This window comes from Lissotriton vulgaris, chromosome 2_1 (genome assembly GCF_964263255.1).
Source record: "Lissotriton vulgaris chromosome 2_1, aLisVul1.2, whole genome shotgun sequence".
Taxonomy (NCBI): Eukaryota; Metazoa; Chordata; class Amphibia; order Caudata; family Salamandridae; genus Lissotriton; species Lissotriton vulgaris.
In genome coordinates, this window is record NC_141687.1 from 122,244,962 (window position 1) to 122,258,802 (window position 13,841).

Here is a 13,841-nt window from a genome sequence, read left to right on the forward strand (position 1 = left end):
CCATCAGGAGTTTATCCTCAAAGGGATTAAATTCAGGTAGGTCCACCATGCCCGCTATGTGTCCACATAAGGTATGTCTGAGGCAGCTGAATAGTTTAATGACAAAATGGAAGGATACTCAATCAACATATTTTATGTTTAATAGACAAAGCAGACAATGAAACCTATTTTTTGCTCATTTTACCATTCTATTGCTATCTATGCTGCAAAGTATTAAAAACAGTTCGGAAAGAATATAGTATCACATCTTGCAAATGTGCTCAACTTTTTTGTTGAGATATGCAATTATAAAGGTCCTTGTATGTGTAAACAGTTGTTTAAAAGGTTAATGGCAATGAACATCTGTATATATGCAAATCATTTGTTTGCTGAGCCTCTGTATATATGCAAATAGCTTGTTTGCATGTTAGAATGGTTTGTTGATATCCACCTGCCATGATAATGCTTAGGCATTTTTTTGACGAGTAGTGCAAGGGAGATTGTTTGATGGAGAAATCTACAGTTTCCATGTGCGGTTGGCAATGTCAGTGTGAAGATGTAAAATCCCTTAGTCTGTACTAGTTTTCTATTTTTTGTATGTTCAGAGGTGTTGTGATTTCTTGGAGGGAAAACCAACAAAATCTTCTATGTTATGACTGACTGGCTGAGATATAGAAAGACCCTTGGCTCTCACACTCTAATTTTACATTTACTATACAGTACAGATTCAAAGGATTACTGTATGAGTAAAATAGCAAAATGGCAAGATGAGTTTACATTAAATTGTCAGTCATTATATCTTCCCTGTCACATTTCCATACAAATCTATCTGGTGTAAAGATACAGATGTAGCTGCTCTGAGATCAGTTTTCCATGATCTGCCCAAATCACAGGCTTGTCTCATTCTGAAGATGGCAGCGGACCTGGTGTACCTGGTGACTGGAGGCGGTGGGTTCTTGGGGGAACGCATTGTGGAGCTGCTGGCCAAAGAAGACTACATCAGTGAGGTCCGCATCTTTGACACCATGGAAAATGAAAGCGTGAAAGCTTTTGCCACAGGTATGATTTTTCCATAACTAATCACACAGCCAAAATAGGCTATTTGCAAAGCAAAAAAGTTGCAACAGTCAGTCACTAAATGTAACGCTCTGAGGCCCTTATTATAGGTTGGCCGTTAGAGTTCGACCCGTGCGTAAACTCCTATTTACACCTAGGTCTGAATTACGAGTTGGTAGGTATTTAATGCATCTGATAAAAGCATATAGGGGCATATTACCAACAACTAGCGATAATTATCGCTATGTTGGTTTAGCGGCGATATTTTTATCGCCGAGCTGCGGCGATTTTTATCGCTTAGGAACCTTGCTATTATCAAGGTTTATCTCCTAAGCGATAAAAATCGGCCGAAATGCATGAATATCGCTGAAAAGTCAGTGACATTCATGCATTACCAAGCTAATGCTCTTAGCCATGTTATTCACCTCCCATTGGATAACATGGCTAAGAACTGCTCATGGCAGGTGTTAGCTTTTGGAGATATTCGCGCTTAGCGCGAATATCTCCAAAAGTTGGTAATAGGAGATAGTGATGTTAGCGACTGTTTCCATACGCCAACATCTTGGCACACCCACTTTGCATGTCATTAGTGATGAATATCACTGACATGCAAAGCGGGGCCCAAGATGGTCGCTATCTCCTACTAGCTGTCGCTAACTGGTGTTAGCGACAGCTAGGTAATAGGGAGATAATTTTATCTCCGCTCTCTTGGCTTTTAAAGCGGAGATAAAGCCACTTGTTAATATGCCCCCCAGTGTTTACCTTATCATGCGGCTTTCGGTGATTAAGAAATAAATCTGCATGTTATTCCCCACCAATTCATAATAGGTATTATTTATTGCATGCAATAAATATTGTACCCTATGGTATTGTTATTACCAGGTTTGATCAGTAGCACCTAAGCTCGTAATCAGGGCATTCATGTTTCAGTAGCACTGAAGCACTGGTGTTACATTGCATCATGTGTGGGCAGAAGAGATTGGCTCAGGGCTGGCATAGCTTATCTGAATAGGTCACTTAACAGGTTGTGTTCCTTTATGACCTAGTTTTGCTCTGAGTTTGTGCAGTAATTGTCTGATACTCTCTTTTAAAAATATACCTTATCACTCATTTCAGGGGATTCTTTTATGTAAGAGGCTGGTCATTAACAACATGAACCTAATACTGTGGTATCACAAACTACCATGCCCCATGAAGTCACCCACTAAATGATGGTTTCCTCAGCTTTAGATACAGTGCCTATGCTCCTCTGTCCTAGCCAGTCCATAAACTAGTGGCACACTTTAAGGTTCTTCAAGTTGTCCTCTTATAAGTGTTCTCCCTTATATGCCATGAACATGAATAGGGAAATCCAACTGTGCTGCACATCAGAACCTAGAGGACCCTTGTTTTTTTCCACGTTATGAAATGTAATGTAATGATGTCTTGTAAAGTGCATGAATCACCCCACATGGGGTATCTCCGCGCTGTAGACCGCTGGGGAACCCGTCCTGGCTTTCCCTGTGAGATGGTCCCTACTGGGAATCTCCAAGGTGAAACCAGGCATCCTCGGCGTATGTGGGGGGCCGTTGTGGAGATGAGGCAAGCTAATGCCCAGAGTTGCCGAGTGTGATCCCTGGTTAGAGTAGGCACCGAGGCGAGAATAATCGAGTCTGCTGACTTTGGTCCACGACCCTGCCGCGTCAGGAATTGAACCCTGGTCCCGGGCCGTCCTCTGCTTCCGGGTCTGCCGCCTCTAACCAGTGAGCCACACCACTCCACTGCACTCTCCACCTATAAATTTTGTGAGGGCTTGTGCATTTTGTGGGATGACAACCCATAGGATCATTTTCATTCCTGCATTCTGTGGGTGTGAGGCACAGAAGCCTTTTCTATACAGTTTGCCGTAATCCGCTGGTTCTAGAGGGAGGATTTCTTTGACTAGTTCCAGTAGTTCAGTGGCTTCTTCTACAAAACTGGCCTCCTCTTTCTTAATCCCCATCCACTTTCTTTCCCATTTCAAGTGATCGTATTTACTCCTGCCCTAAGTCACGTGCCCTGATTTAATCCTTATACTCTTGCAGATGAAACACACTCACTCCTTCGATAATCGTCTTGGAGGATATACGCAAGAGAGGGACTTTGAGCAGAAAATGGCTCTCAGTGAGACATCTTCTGTGTGAACCAATCTCCTGATATTATCTTGCAAGGCTTCTTTTTATGCAAGTTGCACTCTCAGCTAAAAAAAAAAAGTGAAATCACATAATGCGAAAATTCAAGAAATTTGATGTGCTTTGAGTAATTTCTTGATGTTCGCCATTGTAATTACAATTTCGTATGGGGCTATTCGTACTCAACAGACCAGCACTTCAGTATAAAACATTTTGCACCTTACTGTATAGAGATTTTTTTCTAGGGAATGCTTCTATTTGTGTCTGGTTTCCTGATAGAATTATGGGGCATGTGTGTCTATGAAGGCGGTGGACCAGGCCAATACAGGGATGTACTAGCTGTTAATCGTGCTTGACTCCGTCCATCATTTGTTGCCACAACATTTTTTGCCCTAAGTGGGAAGGGGAAGTTCAAGACATGGGTCCCTTGCTCGCTGTTCTCTGGATTCAAGCTAGCCTCGCTGATAAGGGGTGATATCCCAAAACTGGTCCCAGGATGCTTGTTTCTGGTCCAGGGAGGACAGGATCAAAACTGATTTGCATATGGCTGGGTCCAAACTGGGGTGACATAGTGAGCAAAAGAACAATGGATTTAAACCAGATCTTTTGATTGGGGGTGAATGTTTGATTTATTCAGCATTCTGTCCATCATTTTTTGCCACAGCATTTTTCGCTTGGGACAGAGGCAGTTCTAGCAACAATTCTATCCCTCTAATTTACAAAGAGAACGGATCCCTTTACCAAATAGGTTATGAGATTCTCTTAGGAGAGGGGTGCTTTCTTTATACTATTATATGGTTGTGGCTTTAAACCTTTATCAAGGAATATTCTTCGGACGAATACATGCAACACCAACTGGTTGGAAACTACAAATAGAATATTTTCACTTAAAAGAGTGTATGAATTGGCTGCAACAAGCAGGCTGTTAATACAAAGCCTCAGCCCCGGTCATGTACGGTTGTTCTGTATAGATGGGTTTGCTTATGAAGCCCTCCCTGGAGCCTTGAGTGTATAAAGTAAACACCTTATCTGGGTGAGCGGAGGATGGTGAAAATGAGATGTTGTGTCATCTGCATTGTAACATTTGGATGATAAACAAATAGACTGGTAGGCTGCCTGTTTACTTTAGGCACTGTATATTTTATTGTATTTATTGCTTTATTTCTGTAGCTATCTACTACTTTTTTCCGAGGCCTTAAAGAGCTCCAAAGACTACTAGATGAGTGGTTGTAACTCCTCAGGTGCATGGATGAAGAAGGAAGGGAAGGGTGGTAGTTGAAGTATAGAGTATTGGTGTCGAGCAGGACTACAGACTGGCTGCAGCGGCGACCAACCGTACCTTAAGCTTGCGGAGGATGGCAAGGGCATAGATTTGTAGGCTGCATATACAAACTGGTCACCTTAATCCTGGTTCTGGGAACATCCAGGACTTTATTGCTTTTCTAAATCCTCAGTGGTTGCGTATGGTCCGTGTCGTCATTGAACCGAGAAGCCGCCGTATCCTAAGCTTTGTTTGCAAAGTTGGGATTATCAGTAGTGTGGTCTTTCTGATTTAAGGCTTCTCTGGTTATTTATGTTTTGCAGCAACTACTAAAGTGACAGTGATCAGAGGGGACATCACTGAGTACAGTCAGCTTTTGGAGGCCATGAAAGGGGTCCATGTGGTGATCCACACAGCTGCTCTTCTAGACTACCTGGACCTGGAGCCCTTTTGGAAAATGAAGGCCGTCAATGTTGGTGGTAAGAAGCACAAACCCAAGATGGAGGCAACCTCTTTATTCTGTTGATATAAAGAAAAACATGTCATGCACAGGACAAATACTGTGAAAACCTTTCATAGCAACAGGGTGAACGTCTTAGACCGCAAAATCAATATTGTAGGTTCAGGAAGGCGCTTCCTCAGGCCAACCTATATTTCAGACTCAGGCATTGTTGTGCGAAAGAGCTGTTTTCTAAACATCACCCAATTTCACCATCTTGTTCAGATCCAATGGCATAACAAGAGCACCAAAGGTCCTAATGCATGAAAAGAGACTGCACCCCCATTCCCTGATTTGGTAATAGAAAACAAATAGGGGCCCAATAGGAACTCGGGCGGATCGCATGGCGGTGGCGATCTACCAGAGATTTGTTCCCACCCGTCACCCATTACCCCCCCTGCCATAATACTATGGCGGGGGGACCATGGCGGACGGAAAGACCGTTCACCACTTTTCCGCCCGGTCAAAAGTTGACCGGGCGGAAAAGAGTTTAATATGGTGGCGGTGTCTGTCAGACCCCGCCAGCCATATTATCATGGGTGCGGAAACATGCCTTTCCATGGTGGCATTGCTGCCATGGAAAGGCATGTGGTAATTGATTGCGGAGACTGTTGCAGGCCCCAGGGACTCTGGGGGGTGGTGGGTGCACATGGGGAGTACCTATGGTACCCCCCTCCAGTTCCATGTACAACATGGCAGGCACTGCGCGGTGCCTGCCATGTTGTGCATGGAAGTGCACAACTTGCCTTCCTAGCTTTGTGGCAGGAGGTGCAGAGTGCACCACCCGCCACAATGACAGGAATGCAGGATGTGCCCGCCACAGTGGCGGGCGCATCCTAATGGCCACCACAGGACCCACGCCCTTATGGCGGTTGGTCCCATTTCCCAATATGATAGTGGGTGAACAAAGTCCGACAGCCATCCTAATGACCCCCATAGTCTCTAATTGGGGTAATGTGTGCCCCTCACCACCTTGGGACCTGGTGCAACTGCATCTGCTGCACTACTGATAACTTTAATTCATACATCCCTCCCGCCCTTCCTGGACAACTGAGTTGGGTGAGAGCTGCACTTGTCTACTGAACAGGTCAAGTGGTGGGGTGAGGGGCCTATATAGAAGAAGTCGGAAGTGGCAGGGGTGTTTATGGAGGGAGTACCGCCTTATCTGATGATGAAATAAAGTGATGGAGTAGGATTTAGAGTAATACAATTTCCAGGTAAGTAATTGATACATGTTGCTTCATCCAAGACTGTTCCATGTGCTGAAAGCCTCTCGCTCTGTCTCTACACATTACCTGTGTCATTGAGAGGCAATTAACAAAACAATTAAAATTCTTAAAACATTTTCAGGTAAATTATCATTTGAGGTGTAATTTTTTTTTCAGATGACAGCAAAAAGTACAATCTAAGGAGGGCTATTACCTTTAATCCACAGAATACGGATCTTCGGAGTTGTAGTGTCCTTTTCTTTCAGTGCTGTCCTTGGTCGCATTGCATTGGTAATGGACGTGCCAAGGGGTTCTCTATTTCATAGGTTGAATGTCTACCTTGTCTAGTGGGCAAACTTAGTGGCCATCTTTGGGTGGGAATGTTTCTATCATCAAGGGAATTTCACCAGTAATGATCTTATTGGCTTTTTTCCATCTCGAGTAGTCCCAACAGGTCAGGAACTAAATCAATGCAGACCTGCTCTTAGATTCGTATTACTTTTACGTAATTATGAAGTGTTTTCTAATGTGGGAGCTTTTTTAAAGCCTGCCACGCGGGCACAAACTTTGATGCACTGAGGAGATATGCTGTTGCAGTTTGGTACTCTATGAGATATTATATCCTTCTGGCTGAGACATATATGTATTGGTCAAATATTTTTATCATTTTCTGTTTGTGAATAACTTTTATGGCTGCAAAAATGCTGCCAAATAAAGTTTTGAATTGAATTGAATGATCTTAAAAGGCAAAATGTACATTAAATTAGAAAGTGGTGCAATCACTTCCTGCACCCGCCGTCCAGAGGTGTCAGTAGTAGCCAAATTTTCAAGAGGGAATGGAAGGTGCAATCGTTGTGAAGTCAATATACGCAAGTAGGAATCTGTTCCAAAATTGCTTCTTTTTATACAATCAATCTTTTAAAACTCGCACACAGCCAGCGCGTTTCGTTCCCGATCTGTGTCAGAGAGAACTTTGTCAGGGCTCCTATATAATCAGCTGATCAGCGGCAGGGAGAGGTATAGATTATGAAATTGGACATCGTGAGGCAGAATTGGCCGCAATAGCAGTATATTTAGTGGAATCTCGCGCCTCAGAGTTGTGGCTTACAAATATCCTACCCTGGTAGCCTATTTGTAAATCATCTGTGCTGGAAGGTAGTACGTCCGTATGAAGGACAAACATTCTCTGGGACAATAACTGTGATTAGTTGATGTTTGCTGGTATGTTAATTCTTGTGGGAATATTCTGCTACTGACAAGGCAGGCGAGCTTGAGCAAAAGGCCTATGGACTGGTAATGGAAAAGGTTGAGCCAGGTTAAGTGAGGTGGGCCCTGGAAGCAGAGCTTGGAATGCGGCTGCTGGCTCCACACCAGCAGGAGCAGAGACCATGACTGTGGGGTTGCCATGAACCGAAACTCAGACGTAGCCGGTAGCCTGTGGCATTGTCTCTCACTGTTCCCAACCCAGGTAGATCAATACATCCAGTATTGATGCCGATAGGACCAAGAAGCTAATTCCAACCAACTGATGCCACACTGTTATCCTCTTCGGATCCCAGAACCCTCACTGCATTGTAGATATTTATCCACTTGCTCTGATCTCAATGTTTGTGCTGTCCATTCCACCTCATACTCTTTCTCTAATAATAATGCTTCCTTTCTTCCTTATGTTTTACCAAGAGCATGTGAAAGTGTTAAATAAAGAAGCATTGGCAAAGCCAATAGAGGAGACAAGCATCACATGGCAAGCAGCAACGGGTGGGAGAAGTTGTAGTGGATGTCACTGGGAAAGCAGCAATGGGCAGAGGTTCACAGGGTAGTAACAAGTATGGTCTATGACACAGTGGGCAAGCTACAACGCGGGAGGGAAGCGGGGGCACGGGGCAAGCAAAAACAACAGGCAAACAACAACATGGATGGATCAGTGGGAAGCAAAGTAGTGGATGTCACTGGGAAAGCAGCAATGGGCAGAGGTTCACAGGGTAGTAACAAGTATGGTCTATGACACAGTGGACAAGCTACAACGCGGGAGGGAAGCGGGGGCACGGGGCAAGCAAAAACAACAGGCAAACAACAGCATGGATGGATCAGTGGGAAGCAACAGTGTTGGGCAAGCAACGACGTGAGAGGAGTAATGGTGGAACAAGCAACAATGAAGAAAACGGGGTAGGAAGAAGAAAGTACCTCAATCCCAGTGCAAGCAGTGGAAGGACACTAATCAGAAGAAGCAATCAGTATCTGGTCTATGTTCCATGGAAGAGAGAAACAAAGAGAAAGTGATACTGGAACCAGCAAATAAGACTGACAATGAAGCCAACAAATGGTACGCAATGGCCGGTCTCCAAACCCCTTTGTAGTGAACAAGATGCACATGCGCTGTCTCAAGGTAGAAATAATAAAAATAAGTCACTGCGACATGAGCATCATCATGGTTGCTGCTTGTATGTCTGCAATGCATCAGAGAGGTCAAAGCAGGGCTAGCTCTACTCCCCTCAGTATAACGAGTGACAATAGGGGGAGGGTGCTTTGGCCTTTTCATGCTCTTGTATGTGCACCTGCATATTTTACACTCCATATGCTTTTTTTTCTTTGGAAGGCCGTGCCATTATGTACCTGGCATTGCCCCCTCCCCCAAGCTTTCACAAGCCTCTGTGCTTTCTATGCCCCCACTCCTTTGCTGCCCGCACCCACAGTGTTCAATCCCATTTTACCAGTGCCCCCTCTGCATTCCATGCCTCTTTGTGTCCCTGTGCCTCCCTGCCCAGGTTTTCCAGTGTCACTGCAGGTACCCTACCCTCACTTCCCTCTGCATTCTTGAACATGCACATCTCTGCCAGGGTTGCCCCGGCATCGCCCTGATTTCTCATGACCATGTGTTTCCATGTTCCCACGCCTCCTCGCCCGCCTGCTCACCTTACCTCCTCCTGCTTGCCCATCCTGTACTATATTTGAAGCCAACCTGCATTTCCTCTGCCCATTTATGATCTGCCCTCTCTCAGTGAAGATTCAAAAACCCTTTTTCTACAAGAAATTCAAAAGACAAGCGTTGACAGTACTTGTTTATAAATGTGTTGGGGGTTTATGGAAGGCATTTGTGCATACTAGATAATAGCCAGGTATTAGGCTGGGAACTACTAACCCCTCCTAATATAAATGTGCACATTCCTGATGGTAGAGGGAGGTCCCACACCTTTATCCTGCCTTCCTTGCTTCAGAATAATAAAAAGGAGGCTGTGGAAAACCACAGTCTGAGGTGGAGCACAGCTATAGACTATAAAGTACTCAAAGATAATCAACATTTTTTAAACTCTTGAACATGTTAATTTATCAAGCCATAATGAATCATATTTCATATACAAAAATCAACAATATTTTTACAGTATGCACTTAATTGCAATGCAAACATGAGCTTGAGAATCAACTTCTACAATCATCGTTAATCCTCACACATATATTCAGCAGATTAATAGAAAAGAAACAACACACTCCCAATGCATTTCGGGTTCCCACTCGAACCCTTCCTCAGGGGATAGGTAAAGCATGTGGGTCAAGATTTCGAGATTTCGATTGTACAACTGCGTACTCCACAGGAAACCTACAACACAATAAAATTGCAATGTGTGAAACACAATGCAAATTACAATGTAATAAGATAGAATTTGCACTGTAGTAAGGTATGAAAAATTAAAGAAGAGATAAGTTCAAAACATCAGTGCCGCAAAATGTGCATAAGAAAAGTGACTCCTATTCATACGTAACACAATGTGTTCAAATGTGAAGTGCTATCTGTGCCTGAGACACACCCTTATGATTTCCAACTTGTTCTCAACGTGAACGGTAGTGCCAGACAAAGAGAAAAAGAGAAAGGTAACAAGTGTAACCATCTCATCAGTGATGTCACTGACCATGTCATGAATGATGTTATATGTGACATCATCAGCAGTGGATTGCGGGTGCGCGAAATATAGTTAGTACAACTAACTATATAGGAGCAATTTCAATGGTTTTTTAAATGCTAATTCCTAACTATATAAGGCCTGAAACCTATGTTTTTTTCAGTGAATATATATATATATATATATATACATATATATATATATATATATATATATATATATATATATATATATATATATATATATATATATATATATGTATATTTATTTCCCCGAACGAAACGCGTCATGTTGCCGTTCCCATCGATGGAATAAAAGCACTTCATTTCACCTGAAACCCTCGTTGTGGTCTGTACCTGGTCTGTGTTCGAGCTGTTTTGGATGCTGGCACTTCAGGATTGTGGATTCCTATATATATTTATATATATATTCCATGCAAAGAATTGGCGTGGCACACTTCTTGGTGGTTTTCAAGTTGATTTAATTCAAATCGCGAGCAAAACTCCTACGCGTTTCGAACCGTAGTCCTTGTTCACGGCCATCGTGTGACCTAGTATTCGTTTTTAGAAAATGGCAAATACCCTCCAATAGATTAAACTGTAAGGCTGAGAGTGACAAAGTATGTACGCTGATATCGAGATATATCGCCAGTTATTTCTAAAATAACCATTCTAATATGGCCGATTCTTTTTCTTGGCTCCTTTAACGTGGCACTCAATATTTTGCGTGCATAAATGCAGAACATGTTTTTCTAATGTACAGGTCACGAGACCTTGATACATCTAAATGAATCCAAAGACTTCTTGATGTTAAACAGAAAACATAGGAAATTATTGATTATCGTGAAAGCAATTTATAAACCTGACTAAACGTAAATAACCATTCTAAGATGGCCGCCGTATTTGTACGGCTCCACTTACCAAACACCGAACATTTTCTCAATGTGTACTTCCGGGTTTGGGTATTTAAAAAGGGCTAATCCCAGAATAGCTTTGTTCAGAGAACTTCTCGACACTGCGGAGAGCTCGATCGCCATTCGTGAGATTAGTAAGTTCTGTCTGTACTATCCCCGCTGTTTCGGCATTACGTAGCGGATTTCGACTGAGCAGATTTCGATGCTCTGAGATTCCTCATAACTTGATGACCTTAATTTAGGATAGAGTTATTTTGTTTCTTGGCTCCCCATTATAGATTTGATTTGTATAAGCCGCTTTATGATAACCTGTGTGGTATCTATGATGTCCTATGGCGCTAATGAACTCATGGCTTGTTAAATCGCGTTTTTTTTGTAAAAATAAGCCTTTTTAAAGTTTGTCATCACTGTTTCTATGCTGAAAATCTAGACTGAGACAACTATCTTGATCCGCAGTTAATCTTTACTCTTGGTAATGCCGGTTGGCCTTTACATCTCAATAATGTGGGGATGTATTCCAGACATATGTTATATCTAAACTATTTTTTACATTGTTGGTCTGGATATTTGGGAATATATCACTGTGTATGAACCGTGGATAATTTAGATCTTAGCGGGCAGTGTTAAATATTGAACACCATGGCCATACGACAGTAGTATTCATTGAAAGCGAATGAACTCGATAGGTAAGTAATGTCATTATTATTATTATTATTATTCTGAGTTTTGTATAGCGCCTGGTTACCGATAGGCATCCCAGCGCTTACCAGAACATAACACTACTAAAAGAATGCAGGGATTAAACGGAGAACAAAAAAGTTTTTAAAAGTTTACGGAACCGAAGAAGACTAGCTTCCGAGCGCAGTTGTAGGGGCAATGAGTTCCACAAGGAGGCCACATTTATTGAAAACCTTCTGCCACCGGTTCTTGCCTTTTTCACCCTGCCAACCTGAAGGAGATGTTGGTGGTCAGAGCGAAGAGAACGAGGGGCCTTGTAAGGCTGGACCATCTCCTCCAGAATAGGTGGACCTACCCCGTGCAGAACTTTGTGGGCGATGCAAAGTGACTTGAATTTCACCCTGTCCCTCACAGGGAGCCAGTGCAGTGCCCTCAACGCCGGGCGGGCAGATTGACGCCTAGGGAGACCCGTCAAAAGCCTGGCAGCCGCGTTCTGCACTTGCTGCAGTCTGTTTAGGGTAGATTCGGGTGCGCCCAGGAATAGCGCATTGCTGAAATCCAGCCGCGAGATGATAAGTCCCTGGATGAAAGCCTTCGAGTGGCCACTGGGAGCAGAGGCAGAATCTTCTGGGCTGAGCGGAGCAGGCCAAAGCACACGCCAGCAGTCTTTTTGGCATGGGTTTTAAACGATAGGTCCTGCTCCAGCCATACCCCCAGGCTCTTGATCTCCTGCTTGGGGGGGGGTACCGGTCCCAGACAGTCTGGCCAGCTGCTGGGGGACAGAGATGGAGAAGAGTTCCCCAGCAGCATCAATTCCGTCTTGGAGCCATTTAACTTTAGGGCTGAGCTGCACATCCACGTGTAGATCTTTTCAAGACACGTGTGCAGCCAGTCGGGATGGTGCGCCGACTGGGAGAGGCCTACCACCAGCTGAGTATCATCAGCATAACTGATGATTTTAATACCCAGCGGCAGTACCACACTCTCCAGGGGGGCCATGTAAACGTTGAATAAGGTAGGGCTCAATGAAGAGCCCTGTGGCACACCACACTGGAGAGGGGTTGACGATGATTTTTCCTGGCCTTCCCACACCTCAAATGTACAACCTTCCAGGAAGGAAGCGAACCATTTGAGGGCCAGACCCGTGACCCCCACCCCCGACAGCTGTTGGAGAAGCACCTGATGGTCCACGGTGTCAAAAGCAGCGCTGAGGTCCAGGAGGATCACTGCCACTGATCCCCCCGAATCCAGCATGCTCCTCGCATTCTCCACGACAGCCAGCAGGGCGGTGTCAGTCCCCTGACCGGGGCGAAAACCCGTTTGGGAGTCGCCCAGGAGGGAATTGGCTTCCAAGAAGTCCGAAAGTCGGCTGTTCACCAGCTTCTCAGCCACCTTACTGATACCCGGCAGCAAGGAGATAGGCCGAAAGTTGGCGAGATCGGCGGGATCGAGGTTAGGCTTTTTCAAAAGGGCCTTAACCACCGCCCCTTTCCAACTGGGGGGGACTACCCCATGGGCGAGAGACAGGTTTATCAGGTCCGTCACAGGGCCGCCGATTGTAGATGACACCTGTTTGAGATATTTAATAGGTGCTGGGTCTTTCGGGGAGCCGCTCTTCATAGACCTCAGAACCGCCAAAACTTCCTCCTTAGTGACCGGACCAAGGGAGGCCAGCTCCACCGATTGCAACTTAAGTTGGGAGCTGGAATTGTCCTCCAAGGAAGAGACCTCACCTAGCCGGGGAAGGGAAGCCAATATGTTGTAAATTTTGCTTTTAAAAAACGAGGCCAGTTCTGTGCATTTTTTGCGAGGGTCCTCGTGGAAAACCTGAGGATCGGGGGCATTCAGTAGCTCCTTAATGACCCTGAATGACTCTTTGGAAGAGTTGGCCGCAGAGCCTATACGCTCTTCAAAGAATCCTGATTTTGCCACCCGAATAGCGGATTTATACCTGCTCAGGGCCGCACGATATTCTTTACGACTCGCCTCACTCCAGTCTCTCCTCCAGGACCGCTCTAGCCTCTTACATCCTTTCCTCAGGGTTCTCAATTCCGACGAATACCAAGGTGCAGAGCCCACTCTCTTCCGCCTCGTAAGTTGTTTCTTTTTGGGTAGGAGAGTGTCCAGAGAATCCACGAGCCAGGTATGGAAATTCGCATCAGCAACTATCGGGTTAGCTCCCTGAGGGGGCTGCGTGGCCT

The 13,841-nt window shown here is 44.5% G+C and overlaps 1 protein-coding gene across 2 annotated transcripts in view; it reads left to right on the forward strand.

Annotated features, from left to right (window-relative positions):
• LOC147729678 (3 beta-hydroxysteroid dehydrogenase type 7-like) overlaps positions 1 to 13,841 on the forward strand; it is a 98,315-nt gene that overhangs the window by 23,888 nt on the left and 60,586 nt on the right. Inside the window, exons 2-3 of one of the 2 annotated variants that reach the window (XM_086954563.1) lie at positions 873 to 1,038; positions 4,770 to 4,925. In XM_086954563.1, the coding sequence (XP_086810689.1) occupies positions 891 to 1,038; positions 4,770 to 4,925 (304 nt within the window). In that variant the 5' untranslated portion in view covers positions 873 to 890. The remainder of the gene's footprint in view (positions 1 to 872; positions 1,039 to 4,769; positions 4,926 to 13,841) is intronic. The other variant, XM_086954564.1, reaches the window with a different exon arrangement.